At 36.6% G+C, this 18317-nt stretch overlaps 1 protein-coding gene across 3 annotated transcripts in view; it reads left to right on the top strand.

Annotated features, from left to right (window-relative positions):
- The window catches only part of TSPAN8 (tetraspanin 8), an 88351-nt gene that overhangs the window by 46437 nt on the left and 23597 nt on the right, over nt 1–18317 (top strand). For 2 of the 3 annotated variants that reach the window (XM_050746632.1, XM_050746630.1), the window contains 2 exons: nt 3194–3361; nt 15402–15464. In XM_050746632.1, coding sequence (XP_050602589.1) covers nt 3302–3361; nt 15402–15464 — 123 coding nt within the window. In that variant the 5' untranslated portion in view covers nt 3194–3301. Of the gene's footprint in view, nt 1–396; nt 415–3193; nt 3362–15401; nt 15465–18317 lie in introns of those variants that run through there. The other variant, XM_050746631.1, reaches the window with a different exon arrangement.

Raw genomic sequence — 18317 nt, 5'->3', positions numbered from 1 at the left:
TACTTAGACTTTCCCTCTGTTCTTCCCCTCGATTGTCATTTCTTCTTATAATATCTCACTATCCATTTCTTTCCTTACTGGCCTGGTCTTTCACAGGGTCTAAGATTTATTACTGACAATCTTCAACCCCTGCAACCTCCTGCCACTGTTAAAATATCTGTTATATGAAAATTTCTCAATATCTAAGACATATTAAATGAGTAATGAGTAAATGACTCATTCCTGTACTACAGAACTCAAGAGATAGTTGACGCCAGTAGACAGAATACTGATCTGATAATCCTGCGACCTTGTTTCTAGAAGGAGATCTGTCACTAACCAGTTTTGTGAACTTAGGCTACTCAGTCTGCCTATGCTGCTCTTTTCTCAGGTGTAAGAGTGAGAGTTCGTCTAGAACAGTGCTTCTGTACTTCTGTAAGTATGTATGTATGTTCTGTAACACCGGTCCTGATGTGTCATTCAAAAATATGTTCTGAGATTATATTCACTTCAGAATTGCTATCACCTCCTTGAATATTAGAAAGTTGAAGGATCTGACAAGTCCTGAAATTAATAAACTGTTTTTCTTTACCTAATAATTTTTTTAAAGGCAGAGGTAGCATATTGGTAGTTCCCTAGAGAACCTTATGAGGAAATCACTAGTTGAACTTTCTGAGGAGCTTGGGTGCCATTGCAAATCTCTGTAGCTCTAATGCCAGCTACTGTAGGTACAGAGGTGGAATAGGGTAAGATTTCTGCTTTTCAGGCATATAGAATCAAATCTGGGGGAGAGACACAAATAAATGTGACATAGTGGCAATTGTAGATTAAGGTCTGTTCAAATAATAATGGGCTTGAGGACTGAGAAGCAAGTAAATCTGCCCAGAGTGGGGGCAGAGGATGAGGAAGGGAAGGCTCCACAGGGATGTTGCAATAGAGAAGTTGGGAAAGGATGTTCCAGGCAGAAGGAACAAGGCATAAAATCCAAAGGTGTGTTCTAGGCCTGGGAATTAATTCTATGGTTATGGAGCCTAGAAGCGGAAGCTGCCTAGGAAGAAAGTGGAGGGACAAAGTTCTGGGAAGTGGGTGGAGGACTTGTTTGCCATGTGCTGTAAATGCTACCTTAGGGAATCTGTACTTTATCTTGTAGGTAAAAGGAAAATATCCTTAGATTGGGTTTTCATCATTATCATTACCTAATCAATAAGTATTTCTCAAAAAGAATTTTAAAGTGCTAAGGCAGAGAGGAGCTGCGAGAGACTGCCACGGAAATTAATTCTCATTCTATTGACACAGCTCAAGTAAGAAATGATGAAGGACTGAATAATGAAATGCAAAAGGATGAGATGGAAGAAATAGTTTTGACAGTAATTTAGGAACTACACAGACCAGTAAGAGTGATTGGATAGAAAGAAAGAGGAATACAAAATACCTGTACAAATTCAGCCTGGGAGAGTGTTGTGTGATTATAACATTAATAAGGGTAGGAATTTCCAGGAGTGAACTGTTTCATATAGGTTCTGAATTGGACTAGGGGGTTCTATTACACAGTAATTCTCTTGTACAAACATATCCATTGATTTTTGTGTTACAGAGTTCAAGAGTGATTTAACAAAAGACTATACAAGATTCTTTTTCAGGATGTTCAGCATCCACCAAAATATCTATTTCAAACTAAAATTTGGTAGTATTCAATATATTCTTGTCAACAAAGCAGCATTTAAATCTGTAACTTTTTTTAAATTTTAGCCTCTAACTGATAAATAATCATTTCTGGGACTATAAATCAATTTTGGTTTTCATTCAACCTGAAATTATTCTTTCAGCCATGGATTTATTCTGTATACAGAATATCTCAATAGAAGGTTGTGAAACTATTTCCATTTTCTAGTAGGAAACAGAACACAAACAATTTTAGTGATGGTTTATATATTAAGCCATTATTTTTGGAATTAATCCTAAATTTGGCCTTTAACACTAAATATTATTATTGATAATGGATTAAAATATATTGTATTTGTAGTCAGGGAGTGGGATTGTTTCAAAAACATTGTATGCCAGTGAAAATTAGAAATAATATTTCTCTTTTGTAAGGAGTTCATGCTTGCTTATCATGTAAAACTTAGCAAAGATTCTAAAGAGCAATTTTCTTAACAACCTTTTAAAGTAGAGGGTTCTTTTATTTAGGGGGAGAAGAACTCCCTTTGAGAGGCAAGATGTGGAAACTAACATGACCCAGGCTGTTTACACAAAGCAGTCCACACCTCCCTGATTATGTCAGATAATTTTGCCTTTACCTGAGACAGCTGTCTTCTATTAGCACTGGAAACAAATAGTAAAATCTATGGTCACTGATCCATGACCACCTTCTCATTTTGAATGTTTTGTCCAAGAGGACCTGGAATCCAGAAACTGAGTTGGTGGAAAAGAGCTGTTGCTAGACATAATTTATCAGAGGAAGGAAAGTACAGTGTCCACCTTAAAAACAAACCAAGCTATCGAAATGACTACACATTATAAAATGAACACAATGTGGCAGTCAGTGCCACTTTATGATTTCTTTCCCTTTATATCATAAAAAAATAAAGATAAAAAGCAAATGGTCTTATCACCACAGGCAAGGCTGCCTCTCCCTCTGCAATTTCTGCGGAGCATTTACGGCAGCTCTGGAATTGTTTTGAAGTAAATTTAGATGTTTTGGAGGGCAGATACATGTAATGGTTGTTTTACTATTCTGGGTTTCATGATAACAGGTTGCTATGTCTAAGCCTTGATATTTTGCAGATTTCTAAATGCATTTTATTGCATTTAGAAGAAATTTTGTAGTATTGAGAAAATGCAATGCAAAAATGAGTAGATACAATGTCCGCTTAACTCAGAACAAAACCACCTTATTTCCCCGTAGTTGAAATGGAGGGTAGGGAAGTCAGGCAGTGGTTTCTGAAAGCCAAGAACATAGTAGCACTGTGCCATTCTCTCGCCTGATCCAGTGCCACTCCCTTCACTTGATATCTGTTTACTTTGGAGGAGGCAGTTTTTGAGAAAGGATAATAAATATCCTGGCCCAGTGCCCCAGGAGCCATGACAAGCAAAGGAACATACTTGCCTGGAGATAGCCTTTGCGATATTTAAATGTATGGGTTAATTTTTTATCCACTTTAATAACCGTTTTATTCCTCCTTCTACTTCTTTGCTTTCTCTTTCCACTCTGAAGCCGTGGGTACAGAATCTCTGCAGGCAAGTTGCTCCAGAGCACATTGCAGGACAAACCTGTAACGAATAGTTACATTCACGGCATCTGGATTCCTAATCCTTTTCCGAAATGGCAGGTGTGAGTGGCTGTATAAAATATTCTATGTTTACCTTCAACTTCTTGTTCTGGGTAAGTGTTTTCCTTTTAATTATCAATTTTATGCAAGAAAGGGGATCTTGATATAAATATCGTAAACAAGAACAGACTGTACACTAGAGAAATAGGAGAAGAGGGAAAATATATTTTCCATGTACTTGTTTGGATGTATTTGTTCTTTCTTTGGTTATTTCAGTAATTGAAAATGAGCCAATGATTCAAAAAAGTGCACTTCAGAATCTGTGAGGATAAACATTTCATAAATGTTTTGATATTGCTGTAAAAACAATCACAAAGGAAAACAAATACCCCTTAACTAAAGGACAATTATTCTTAGTTGTATATCAAGCAGGCCTCCCTAATTTAAAGACTCTGTGGTAAAAACATGGTCTGATTCCATCCGGAGCCTGGGTCCTGATTCCTGCCCTTCACTTCTGGGTTTGAACAGGTGAATCACAGGGTGTGGGACAATAAAGATCATTTTCAGAGCCTCAAAGAAAAAAAAAAAATGGGTCATGAAAAACTTGAGGGGGAAATGATAAAATTCCTAAATCATAAGAAGATCAAACTAAGGCAGTGGATATATATATGTATTGGCATTTTAAAGTCAGTATTTTGATGTGTCATCACCCCACCTTTTAATTGACAGTATTTGTATTTCAGCAATTTGTTATGTTTCTCTTGAAAGTTCATTGACATAGACATAACCAACAAATTGATAAGTGACATCTGTCATTGGAAAATGGAAAAAGAAGGTGTGAAAAGAGCAAGCTGGGATGTTGGGAAATTGACCTTATCATTTTTAGCATATATAGTACAATTAAAGATTGTTTAAGTGTCAATCAATGGAACTAGCACAAAGTATTTAAATGAAAAAAGTATTTTGTATACTGGATTAAAAGCTAGCTTATCCACTCCAAGGATGAAAGAACTCTGGTTTTGTTTCTTTAGTAGACCTCTGTTTAAGTCTTTAGTAAACAGACATCTCATATCTATGTGTTGCTATATTTCTGTTCTATTAAAATAATGATGAACTTAATTAAACTTAGCTACATGAATACAGCTTTATTGTATAGACTGATTTTCCATTCAATGATCAGTAGTGCTAATGAGCACAAATAGATATATTGGTGAATTTTAAATAACTAAATATTTTTAAAAGTAAAATAAAGAAGGTAAAAAAAAAATAGGCTGTTTTTAGGTTTAAAAAATGGGCTGCTTTTGCAAATACTAAATGTAGCTCATGCTACATATATGCCAGTCTTTTAGTTAGTTCTGATACATTTCTTCCCTTGAGATATTTAAATTGATTACGCATTGGGAGTAGGATATATAAAAAAAGACCTGTATTCTTTGATTTTGTTTTGTTTCTAGCTTTTTTTTTTTTTTAATGGAGAACTTTGAATAGTCACAAAAGAAGATAGGATAGGTAATCAACTCCATTGTCCAGCCCCAGTGACCACAGAAAGATGGCCAATCTTTCTCCATTTTTACTCTATTCACTCCCCCCACCCCATATTATCTTGAAGCACATCTCAGATATATAATTTTGTCTGTAAGCATTTTAGTATATATATATCTCTGAAACATAATAATTCTTGAAAAAATGTAACCACAGCCAGGGCGCAGTGGCTCATGCCTATAATCCCAGCACTTTGGGCGACCCAGGTGGGTGGATCACAACGTCAGGAGTTTGAGACCAGCCTGGCCAGCATGGTGAAACCCCGCCTCTACTAAAAATACAAAAAATTAGCTGGGCATGGTGGCGGGTGCCTGTAGTCCCAGCTACTCGGGAGGCTGAGGCAGAAGAATTGCTTGAACCTGGCAGGGGGAAGTTGCAGTGAGCCGAGATTGCACCACTGCACTCCAGCCTGGGTGACAGAGATTCCATCTCAAAAAAAAAAAAAAAAAAAAAAAAACGTAACCACAATATCATTATTACGCTTTAAAAACTTAATAAGAATTTTTACAATCAATTGTTAAATTGATTTGACAATTTTAATCAATTTTCAAATTTGAGCCCATTCAGGGCTGAAAATTCCAATTACCTCATAAATGTTCCTGTTAGAATCAGGATCTAAATAAGGTCCACACTTTGTGATTGGTTAATGTATATTTCATGTCTATTTTAATCAGTTGATTCTCCCCCAGTCAACACCTCTTTTTCTCCCTACTGAAATTTTATGCACTGGTGTGTGTTGTTTGTTTTATCACATTGCCCACAGTCTGGATTTTGCTATTTGCATACCTGTGGTGCAGCCTGATACAATTCAAGGTCCTTTTTTTTTTTTTTTTGGCACGACAATCATAAGTGTATTCTTTCATGAGGAGGCACTGGATGTTTGATTGTTTCCTTCTTTTGTGACGTTCATAGCCATTGATGGTCAAGGGCCAAAATCCATCATTAGTTCATTAAGAGGTTCAAAGTGATGATATTCTAGTTTCATCAACTTTTCTTTATTTATTAGCTGGAGCACTTTCTATAAGGAGAAATTTCTCATTTACTGTTTCATTACCTGGGTATCCCATTTTTAATATTTTTTAAGTGACATAAAATACTTCTTTCTTATTCTTTACTTACCAGATTGCAAGTGATGAGTTAAGTTACTAGTATTATCCAACAGTGATAAGTTAGTATTTCTTTAAGTATCCTTATGAAATGATAGATCAGCTCCATTACAATGTTTACCCTTATTGATGTGCAATTTGTTCGATCTCTGGCCATCAGGAGCTTCTTCCAAGTTGACCGAAATTCTTTTGAAATGATCCTAATAACTTTGATAACCTCTTTAGTATTTAGTTTGACATGTTCCAGATCACTTGCTTATTTCCTGTCCAGACCTGGAATCAGCTATTTCTCCACCAAGTTCTAATATCTGTCTTTAAAGAGCTGTAGTCATTGTTTTCCTTACATAATACAGAATATATATGGCACATGTAAACAAACCAAAATATTAATATGCTAATAAATGCAAGGCTCCTATTTTATTAAAGATGTTCCAAAGCACTCAAACCAGTAGCAATCTTAAAATTATGAAACAGTTAAAATATATCTTTATTGTATTAAAACATCCTGGAAAGTGCTAATAGCTATTATGAAGACATCAGAGGTCAGTGTTTCATTAAACAGCTAATCAGAAATTTCAAATGGGTCTGAATTATCAAAATAACAGTCTAGAAAGGGGTAGGTTATAGATTCAGAATTATTTACCTACCTACCTTGATAGGGTTTAAGGTAGATTGTAGAGGTCTGTACCATGCCACACCCAGATATTATCATTGCTTTCCTGGAGAGTTCTTCTTCTTCTTCTTCTTCTTATTATTATTATTATTATTATTATTTTGAGGAGTCTCCCTCTGTCACCCAGGCTGGATGGAGTACAGTGGCATGATCTCGGGTTACTGCAGCCTCTGCTTCTCAGGTTCTAGCAATTCTCCTGCCTCAGCCTCCCGAGTAGCTGGGATTACAGGCATGCGCCACCATGACTGGCTAATTTTTTTGAATATTTAGTAGAGTAGAGAAGGGGTTTCACCATGTTGGCCAGGCTGATCTCGAACTCCTGACCTCAGGTGATCCACCCACTTCCACCTCCCAAAGTGCTGGGATTACAGAGATGAGCCACCGTGCCTGACCGTAGCTCTGATTATTTTATGGTTACATTATCTGTTTGTTTCTTTGATAACAGAGACAAGTCTTTCTGATGCTGTAGATTTCAGTTAGACCTTTCTAACTAATGTCCCTTGGCGATTCCTACCACCAGCATATGTGGTGGGATTTACAATCTCTACATAAGAGATTTTGAAATGGAGTCTTTCAGTGAGAGCAACAGTTGTAAAAACCAGTGATAATTTCTTAGCCAAGAGGTGACATCAATATTTTAAATTCAAATATAGGCAGCAAGAGGAATCTCTGAGGTTAGGAAAGGTTCCTATATCTACTGTCCCTTCTATGCTCAGCTCTGAGCTCTCAGTTGGAATTTTACAATCCTTCATAGGAAATTAGCAATTTGTCACATTCCTAATGCTTACTTAAGTAAAAACTTTAATGACCCCACTGATGTGGTTTTCTTATAGATGCCCAGGGCCTTATGTTTTCAAATGCGTTCTTTCTGGTATACCTTGCAAAACTGAGCCTTTGCAAAGTAGAGCCAGATGTTAAAATATCTCTTAGATATGCATGTGATCATTTAATCTAAACAGACCAGGTTCTTTTGGGAGACAACTTGAGATATACCACATAAGTATATGGTGATTTCGATTTGTTAGAATTACTAATTGAAGAAAAACATGTAAAAGTGAAAGTTATTCCTGATTACTCATGCTAGAGTTGGATGCAAGTTAGAGAACTGGAGGTGCTAGAGATAATAGATAAATTATAGGTACAAAACCTATTTCCCTGAGTCTTGTTTCAAAAATAGATGAAATGCCCCAATTTTTTAATGCTCCTCTCAGATAGTTCAAGCCTAGGAATATTGTAGATGCTTATGGTGCCTTAGGGGTCTGAGTAAGTATGAAACATGGGGCCTTTGGCTGGTGGATACAATGGAATAATGGCTAGAGAGAGAGCTATGGAAAGGCCAGTTCTTAATGAGGGAAAGAAGAATGAGGTACATTATCAATCTCAAATGAGTCATAGGGAGGAGCCAAATTGTAAAGCTGAATGTATTAGTAACTGAAGGAAGCCACTGCACAAGGAGGTTTGAAGAAAGCAGAAAGAAGTTGGAACTTGTAGAGAGTCCGGGATCCAGCGTTTCAATATTCATCATTTTATTTTATTGAGATTGGATGTGCTGAGAGCAATTAAAAGATTGGAGGCAAAGCAGACATAACCCTGAGATGGTGGTACACTGAAAAGAATAGGACACAATTATATTTTATTGTGTCCGTTGATGGAATCTTTCAAGATGAAGACCTAACAATGGCTGAAGTGTATGAATTTTGTAAATACAGTGGTTGCCTGACCCTATGTAATTAGCATGGAACTAAAACAGCAACAAAAGGCATTAGAGTCCACTGGTTGATAGAGCAGGCTGAACATCAGCTCCTTCATCAGTAGCTGTGCTTCTCTGGGGAAATTGGTTAACCTCTCTGTGCTTTATTTGTTCTCATCTGTAAAAATGGGGATAGTAGTAGTATCTACCTTATGGGTTTGTGGTGATGATTAAATAAGTTAATACATGTAAAGAAGTAGGAATTAACACTAGATAAATGTTTAAGAAAAAGACATTTCAACAGTATTTTATGGGCATTTTTAAGAAGCAGAAGTGTGTAACTATTTGGCATAGTGATGAATAAATTTAAATGTTGAGTTTTAAAACAAAGAGGAAATAAGATAGCAAGAATATGATAAGTCAGAAACTCTTCTATCATAAATTAAGGGAATGGGGGAAAGGTGGATTTTGTAAACAGACTGGCTGAGATTTCAATCCTGAATCTACCCCTTCTTGTTCTGGAACATTTCCCTTGGCTTTTCCGTGCTCCAGTCTTTGCATTTGTGAAATAAAAATGATCATTTTATCTGGCAGAATTAATTGGAAAGATTAACTAAGCTATTTTATGAAAACCTGTAACCAAGGACTGACCATTAATACTAGCACAATTAACATATTTTTCCTGATTCTAAACATCATAATTGCTTTTTCATTTACAACTGTTAGAATCTACTGTGACAGTATTTTATACATAATGGACTTTCAAAAGGTAAATATAATTTTAGCCCTACTCTGATCCTCTTCTCATCTCACAGGGCGAGGAATATGCAGGAGTAGAGGGATATGTCAGCCCCAAGGCTGCCTTCCACTTTGAATATCTAGGACCCAAATTTCCCTGCTCAAATGCCCTGAGAATTCTAAATCAAACCTTTTCCTCCAGGTGATTTAAGTGGGCACATTTTTCAAGATAGGAAGATAGGATACATGTTGTCTGTGCATATTACCTTGAGTTATAACTTCCTGATATAATGCCCTGTGGCCTGTGGGCTGTCATTTGTATTTTTCCTAGGCTTTTCAAATGGATGTACAGTTCTACAGGTGTTACTTATATGAAAGTTATACTTTTGAAACAGTATGGTAAGAATATTACTGAAATTGTGTCATTTTTTGATTCAGAAACAGCAGGATACAGATTAAATGCTGAACATTCATCTCTACATGTTTTGAAGTTAAATGAATATAGGGTTTTAGTGGTTTCTGAGGCCCTTTGTGGGAGGAAAACAATGTAGTTGATTTATTTTCCCTAAATTTAGAGTTATTTAAAAATTAGAAATTGCAGCAGTTATACCGAGTGCTTGTTAGAAAATGCACATGAATGCAACCATGGAGACACATGGAGTGTACACTTAACACTTGTATTAGTCTGTTTTCACGCTGCTGATAAAGACATACCTGAGACTGGTAATTTATAAATAAAAAGAGATTTAATGGACTCACAGTTCTGTGTGGCTGGGAAGGCCTCACAATCATGGTGGAAGATGAAAGTCACATCTTACATGGTGGCAGGCAAGAGAGAATGGGAGACAAGTGAAAGGGATTTCTCCTTATAAAACCATCAGATCTCGTGAGACTTATTCACTACCACAAGAACAGTATGGGGGAACCATCCGCATGATTCAATTATCTCCCACCAGGTCCTTCACACAACATGTGGGAATTATGGGAGATACAATTCAAGATGAAATTTGGGTGAGGACACAGCTAAACCATATCAACACTAAATACAATAAACCCCATTCATATGGGGCTGAAGATTTTTTAAAAACGATGATTGCAGAGTCTGCTAAAAGTTGAAGATTTTAATTTACTCCACTGGTTTACAGCATCAGAAAATCCAATATTACATGAGGCTTAGTAGGTCAAAACAGCATCAGGCCATGCTTGTAAAGGGAATGCACATTCTACTCTTTCTTATTTATTTATTTATTTATTTAGAGACAGAGTTTCACTCTTGTTGCCCAGGCCAGAGTGCAATGGCGTGATCTCAGCTCACTGCAACCTCCGCCTCCCAGGTTCAAGCGATTCTTCTGCCTCAGCCTCCTGAGTAGTTAGGATTACAGGCATGTGCCACCACACTCAGCTAATTTTTTTTTGTATTTTTAGTAGAGACAGGGTTTCGCCATGTTGGCCAGGCTGGTCTTGAACTCCTGACCTCAGGTGATCCACCTGCCTCAGCACATTCTACTCTGAATGAACTCTAAATCAGAATTTGTCTCATCTTGTTCAAGGAAATTTAGCATAAGACCTAATAGAAAATACTGTTGAATAAGTGAAAGATATGTAACCCTGAAGACTTAAGAGGACAAGCACACATCCCTGAAAGAAATACTCTAGAATCTTGAAAAAGTGTATGTAGAAATTGGTATCCACAATGTGATGCTAGAAAGTAACCCCTCATGAAACAGTGGATGGAGGCTGTAAGAGAAGATAAAGTTTATTGGAAGACAACAGGATGAGATAAAAATGGAAATGGATAAAATATGTAAGGACTGCAAGTAAACTGCAAACATAATAGCAGAATTAAACTTCACTGTAGAGATTACGTTAAATAAAGATGGTGACATAGAATCCCAAACTGATAAGCTCTCCCACAGGAAAATCAAAAAAGAAATCAAAATGTTGTGAAAGAAGATAATAGATACAGACAACAGAGAATGGAAACCCAAAATAAGCTGTGCTCTTGAAAAAGAGGACAAAATAAATGGAACACAAATAGTAATCAAATTAATATATGGAAATTTTGTGGAGCTGAAAACATACCTGTATGCAGATGGCAAGTGCCTGTTCTACCCCAATGAAAGAAGACATCTATGCCTAAATAAATATTAAGAAAACTACTAATTTAGTTAAAAGATAAATAAACATCTTACAAATGTCTAGATACAACTAACAAAAAAGAAAACAAGCAAATAATGCATAAGCAAAAATAAGGCTGGTGATATTCTTCTCCTGTTTAACCCTGAAAGTCAGAAGACAATGGAGCAATGTCTGAGGAGTATTCAGAGCCTTTCACAAATGAATAAGAGAGAAAGAGATCTTTGGGTATTCACACTGTAAAATTTACTGAAACATATCCAAAATGATTAAGGTATAAGTAAAAATGGATAGTTGAAGCGTGGGAAAATCATGGTTAAATGGCTAACCATTTTAGATCTGGAAATAAAGAAGTCACATGTCTTGATAGTTATATTTTTTATTATCTCAAATGTAAATTGGGAGGATATTTGGAAAGAGATGTAATAGAAAATAGCAGTTTAGTAACATTTACTCTGTGCTAAAGCCCAAGACTGATTACACTAAATAGCATTTATTAGATTATATGGAGGAAACACTGTTAGAGATACAGAATAGTAAACGCAAACTCCATTAATTCAGCTTAACACAACCCGCCTCTCAGTTTTTGATAACTCAGGAAGGACAAGAAAAAACATGGATACAGGGGATCTAAATGATTTAATGAATAAAGTATATTTAATAAATTTCTAATAAACTTTGTAGCCTCTTGAGACTTTGTTGTCTTTTCTAGTATCTCTGAATCTTTAGAAATTGATGAAGGAAATGCAAAAAAACTCAAAAGTAACAATCCTACAGTCTGCACTCTCTTACCACAATGCAATTGAACTAAGACTTTAAAATAAATGTTTAGTAAAAGAAGAGACTTGAAAATGAACAATAACAGTAGCAGCAGCAGTACAGTCCTAGTATGTCAGGGCTTTCGGAATCCTTGCTCCCTATCATCGTGGAGTCGCCTCTAGTGTTCTGTGGTTATCATAAAAACAAATTTTGTAATTATCCACTTGCATATTTTCTTATTTTTTATCCTCTCAGGAGCAGCACAGGAAGAGTTTCTTAAGCTTATCTAAAAGGTGTCCATTTTGGGACCAATTATGATGTAGTTCAAAATCCACTCCTCCTCCTCACATAGCATTTTCAGCATTCTCCAAACATACTTCAATAAACACCCAAATAAAAGGGTAGAATTTGGAGGGAAGGAGTAGGGATGATTGGAGACACATTATTAGAGAAGAGGACAAATCAACATTCTACCATTTATTTTTGTTCTGGATGGTATCTTCTCCCCTCTCCCCCCTTTTTTTTTCCTGATATTTTATGTTCTTCAGCGTCTGCCTGTTCTTAGTCATCTGCTTGGGCTGTCATAACAAAATACTGTAGACGGGGTGGCTTAAACCACAGAAATTAATTTTCTTATAGTTCTGGAAACTAGGAAGGCTAAGATTAAGGTGCCAGCCAATTGAGTTTCTGGTGAGGACCCTCATTCTTTGGCCATCTCATGTTTCTCACACGTTCTTTCCCTGGGTGTGAGTGGAGAGAGAAAGATACCTCTCCTATAAGGTCACCAGTGCTACAGATTAGAACCCCATCTTCATGACCTCATTTAGTCTTAATTATCTTCTAAAAGCCTATCATCAAAAACAGTCACACCGGAGGTTAGGGCTTCAACATATGAATTTTGTGGAGACACAATTCAGTCCATTGTAAGCAAATATCAAAATTGCCTAATTTCTTAGGATGCTGGTTCAGACCTATTGCATCCAAATTCCATAAAATGATGGCTGTTCCGTGAAAGCTGAATGGAAACCACAGTGATTCTCTTCAAAGAGAAACCAGAAGCAGGGAAAGGTAGGCCTAGTCAGTTCTGCAGGGTCCTGGGATCACGATACTAACCCATTTTACTTTTACAATGTTATCAACAGAAAGTAGAGAGCAGGCATTTATTTATTAATTTATACTTTTAATCCTTTAAAATAGTATAGAAACATTAGGGGAAAAACCCTAAAAGCTAAACTTGGTAAAGGGCTCAAAGAACCATTATAATGGTCAATCTTTTAATAATGGGATGAAATAGTTCAGTATTATTCATGGCTCTAGGATGGTCATTCTTGATAGAAAATAAATTTACTTTTAAAGTCATTCAACAAAGTTATGAATAATTTCATGATATTAGACTGATATTTACATGGGAATTTCTCCACTCAGATGAGAATGATATACTCTAAACATTTGTTTCATTTTTAAAATGAAGTTTGAAAAGGTAGAGTTAGGGATGGAAATGATACATTGGCCAGCTTCATAGTTCCTGAAAAAGATTGTCTAATTCTGAAGATTAGTTGGGCAAAATACTTTTGACTTCTGGAACAGTTGGGTACTCTTTCTTTTAAATGTTAATGTTACAGAAAACTTTCAGTGGCTGAGAAGACTAAAAGTTGCTGTCTGAGGGGCAGATATGATTGATTTAATACGATTTGTGAATGATTTGATGTCTAAATACCTTGAAAAAGTAAATAGTAATACACAAACAAAAAAGTTAAAGTTTTAAAAAATATCACAGTGAGTTCTTACTAAGCTCTTACTAAGAATTCTTAAAGTTTTTTCACTGATAGTTTAACAAATATCAGGAAAGAATGCTACTCATAATAGCTGTAAGATTCATTACTTACAGCTAAAGGCCAGAATGACTGTTAAGCCAATCATTATGAATCTGCCTGTGAAAAGAGAAGAAAAAGAAAGAAGATAATCAGTGAACAAACTAAACAACGAACAAAAAATTCAGTTGGTATGAAATTACTGAAAATCCCAGAGGGTCTCATTATCATTTGACATAAATTATCATTCACAAACTGTTTAACAAAGAACTGCTAAAATGAGCATTTGTCTTCTTTTGCAAATGAAATTAGAATTTAGTGAAAGGATGCTGTAAATCTCAGGGTTAGAGAAGTAAGGAAAATTTTCAAACACAAAAGCTGTGTTTTTGAATCATTTGTATTTTATGGTGTGTGTGTGTTTATGTGTGTGTATGAGATAATAGCATAGGTTATTTGGTGGTTAAAGAGGTTTCGTTTTTAATTGCATTCGTTATTTTGTAGGAGTTGAAGTATCTTATAAGGGCAGGTTGGTTAGGAATTGCTCCGCATTTTCATGATATGATAATTAGCACCCAGGATTCCAATTTCTCCATTCAAAATGAGGGGTTTAGACCTAGATGATTTTCAAGGTCTTTTAGGGAGCACAGAGTCTATGGTTACTCAACTACTCATTGTGCTTCCTAGTCCTTAACAGAGCCCTTGACTCTATTTTCCCTGCAAACTCAATGAGAAGCCATTAAAAGTGCCGTCTGGAGGTTCTAGGCATATGTCTCAACCATGCATGAAAGCAGTGATGCTCCAAGGACATTTGTCTGTCGGAGCACAGCAAGGTCAGAATTGTCTACTCAGTCCTCCAAGGCCTGCTGTATCTGGTATGTTACCAGGCCAGCTCTTAACATCTCTATCTAATAATAGATCTTTGATTTTTGTTTTTGAAGCCACAATGCATAACTTTTTTAAAAAAACCCTGAATGACAAGAGTTCTCCTTACACTAAAGTAAAATGTGTTTTACATTTTATTGTGTTGGCATTGGTCCAAATTAAATAATCTGGTAAAGTCATTAAAGGAATTTAAGACTTTAAGTTCTGTCTTTCATTGTTCCTTCTCTCTGAGTAAACTTTACCACCTAAAAGAGCTTGTTTTTAAGATAGTTTATTTGGGTTCAAAAACTGTTGATTAATGTGTAGCCTTGTTGCTTAACTGCACATCTTGTCAAATGTTTTACGTTTTCCGGTCTATCCCAACTTCTCCCTTCCTCTCGAATCTTAAATGAATGGTGACTATTCAGTCATTCCCTTTTTTCCTGGTCCAACATAGCTTCTCACAAACAAACCCGGAGGCATGATAAAGATATTTTATCTTTAAACTGTTGTGACTTTTCTTTTGTATGCTACAATCTAACAGAAACACAAGGCTAGAGTTACATGGAAAAATAATCTTTCCAGGCCTAATGGAAATAACTTCTTGTCCATAGACCTATGAGTGAATGAAAAATAGAATTATTCTCATCAAACTTACAAATTGCAATGTAACATTTCAACAATGATCTGTACATGAATATGCCTCATGTATGTCTTCCAGGTTGTGATAGTATAGTCAATGATAAACTACTGTCACCGGATAGATGAGAGGGTGTGGAATCAGAGTTTCATATGATCCTAATTATATTCTTTTTTTTGTTTTGTTTTTTTCTGCAGCTATGTGGTATCTTGATCCTAGCATTATCAATATGGGTACGAGTAGGCAGTGACTCTCAAGGGGTAAGTATGCAAAAACAAGTCACCCCTTCCCCAATGTAGTTTATTTCGTTTATAATCATGAAAGTATGACAATAATAGTAATAAACATGTCTAAAGTGTTTCTCTCAACTACTTCATGTAATTACTTATGCTGTTACATGATTTTATAATTTAATTCAATCCATCAAAATTACTATGTGGCTGGCACTGTGCTAGTGGTGGAAAAATCTTTCTAGAGAATGGAGGAGGTGTTATTCAAAAATTTCAAAAACATTCAGTGAGATGCAGGTGGGAAGGCGCCAAAGTGGACATTTTCCTCCTTTACTATTTGTTTAAGGCCACCATTTGTTTAAGGCCTATATTGAGGATATAGGCCACCTCTCCTTCTCACCAAGAAGAACAATTTTTATAATAGAAGGTATTGACAGTAATTTAGTTGATCCCAATGTGGTTGGTCTAAAAGGAAAGAAGATGAGAAGTTTTCTTGGAAAAGAATAATTTGAATCTGTATTTTAAAGGCAACAAGGTACAAGGGTAGTTGTTATTTACCTGTGGCAACTGGCAGTAAAGGTAACCGCTTGCCAGTAGTGGCTGATCTAACTCGGTGTAACTCGGTAATTCTCTGGGGATGTCCAGATTTTTGCTATATGTGTAAGATTAACATGACCCATTTTCCTCCCCTACACATCATTCCGTTCCCAGTGCCAAAGCTCTTACCCAGATCTACAGGACTGGAGGAAGCGTATTTCGTTTGGTTAATTCTGGCTCCAGCTATTGGACTCCATATGTGTGGTATCTGTTCCATGCCACAGTATCCCAAATGTGGGAAGAGTTGGGGGAAGAGGGAGGGGGCGACTGTGCAGGGATTGTTCTGTCAGTTTTACAGAACATAATGCCACCCTGGCACCATTTCCCGGCTCCCGTGCTTTTATTCTTTTCTCTCCCCTCTTCTATTCTGGGGCTCCATCCCCGCAAATTATTATTGTAACACATTCAGAGCCATTTATTTGTTCTTTGTTTTCTGGGCTCTTGCCACTAAAGGATCACCTCTTCTACTGCTAGAGCCTTTTTAAGGTATTTGCCCACATAAAGAGAGTTATTCTCTGAGAAGAAATTTGATTCCAAGTTGATAATTACTGAGAGATTATTAAGCCAGCAATTAAGACAATATATTTTCTACTAAAACATATTATATCATGGTGCAGCTAAATGTCTTTGAACACGGCCTAGTGGAAAGAAAGATGAAAAGGGAATTAACGTCTGCTCTGTTTTCTTTGCTACAGTGGGTGGCTTTTCTGAAAACTTCTTTCTCCCTCTATCTCTGTTTTTTTGTTTTGTTTTGTTTCGTTTTGTTTCTTCTCTCTCTCTCTCCTGTTGTTCTTTTCCTTTTAAAAATTGCTTTCTGTCTTTAGAAAGCCCAGAGAATCACAGTGGCAATTAGTGGCTTCTACATTCTGTGCCTCACCATGGTGGGAGATGGGTGTGGCAGCTTTTTAGTAACATCCTAGTCCATCAGGATTTCACTGATTGTTTTCTACTGATAACTGGAATTGTGACTTCCTGATGGCCTGGACCTCTGGTGTTTGAACCCAAGAGGAGCATTTGAAGATGTGCAGAATTTCCATCCTATAGAATCTGAAGTCTGACTTTGGGACTCAATTAAGCACAGAGATTAACAGTCACCTACTTACAGGGTGCTTTGGCCCTTCAAGATGTGTGTGCAGCTTGCAATTTATTTTATTTTATTATTTTACTTCCTGTTGATATTTTCTTTCCTTCCCAGTGCTTCTAGTAAACAAATTTGGTGTTTAGTCTGTTAAAAAATTGTACATATTGGATGTATTAAAGGGGAACTGTTGTCCTTGAGAGGGTGCTACTCTACATCTGGGGATGAGAATGAATTAATAGAGTTAGCACCTTTAGTTACATTTTGACTCACACTTCATCAGCCTCTCACCCTGAACAAAAGCCAGTGTCTGCCAGGACAACATTAACCAGCTTGACTTATATAAAATTGGCTTGGTTTGTATTTATCTCAAGCCAGTGACAAAGAATCAAGACTAAGCAAAGAGCTGAATTTTTTATTAGTGAAAAAAACAGAGGTAGCTGTTTTAGAAGGAAAAACATGAACATAAACACAGAAAAGAAGGATGTTAGGGAAATGACAGATCTTTCTGCTGAAGTGTCTCATAGGGACCCTTTTTTCTACCTCAGGATAAACTTAACACCATGAGGAAAAGCACATGGGCAGCCATCCTTGTCCCAGGAGGTCCCTTCTGATCCAAAGAGGATTCCTGAGTCCTCATCTTTCAGGCCCAGCTGAATTTCTCTGTCTTGAAAGTCTGCCCTTGTCCTAAGACACACAGGGACACAGTGTTCATTCAAGACAGCTTTTCAAACCCTGCTGTGCCTCCCCTGGTGCAAACATCAGAACTCAGATTTCCACTTCATTCTTGAATAAGAATAAACACTTGTTGGGCTGGAATGGGAACAATGACCATTAGACAGTCAATACACTGCTTTCTGGCTAGTCTCTGGCAGTGGGTCACCCTGCCCAGGTTAGCCTCCTAGAAGTGTTTCACTACCTGCTGCACAAGTGCTGGTCATGCTATCTTGGCCTCACGTGTAGATATTTGAACTATTATTTGTATGTCTGGGGTATCTTTTCTAAGTTCTGATAACCCAGGTAGTGAGGCTTCCATCCTCTCACAGGGTTCGCCTGTACTGGCCACAGTATTCTAGTGAAGCAATATTTAGCAGTAAGTCCATAGAGCTAGTTTCCTAACGCTTCTATTTTTGTCACATTTATTTTTATTCCAATGTCATGCCTGTTTATTAACAAAACTGATTTTTTAGCTCTAATATTAATAAGAA

This window comes from Macaca thibetana, chromosome 11, assembly GCF_024542745.1.
Source record: "Macaca thibetana thibetana isolate TM-01 chromosome 11, ASM2454274v1, whole genome shotgun sequence".
In the NCBI taxonomy this organism is placed as follows: Eukaryota; Metazoa; Chordata; class Mammalia; order Primates; family Cercopithecidae; genus Macaca; species Macaca thibetana.
This window is presented reverse-complemented; position numbering and strand designations above follow the sequence as displayed.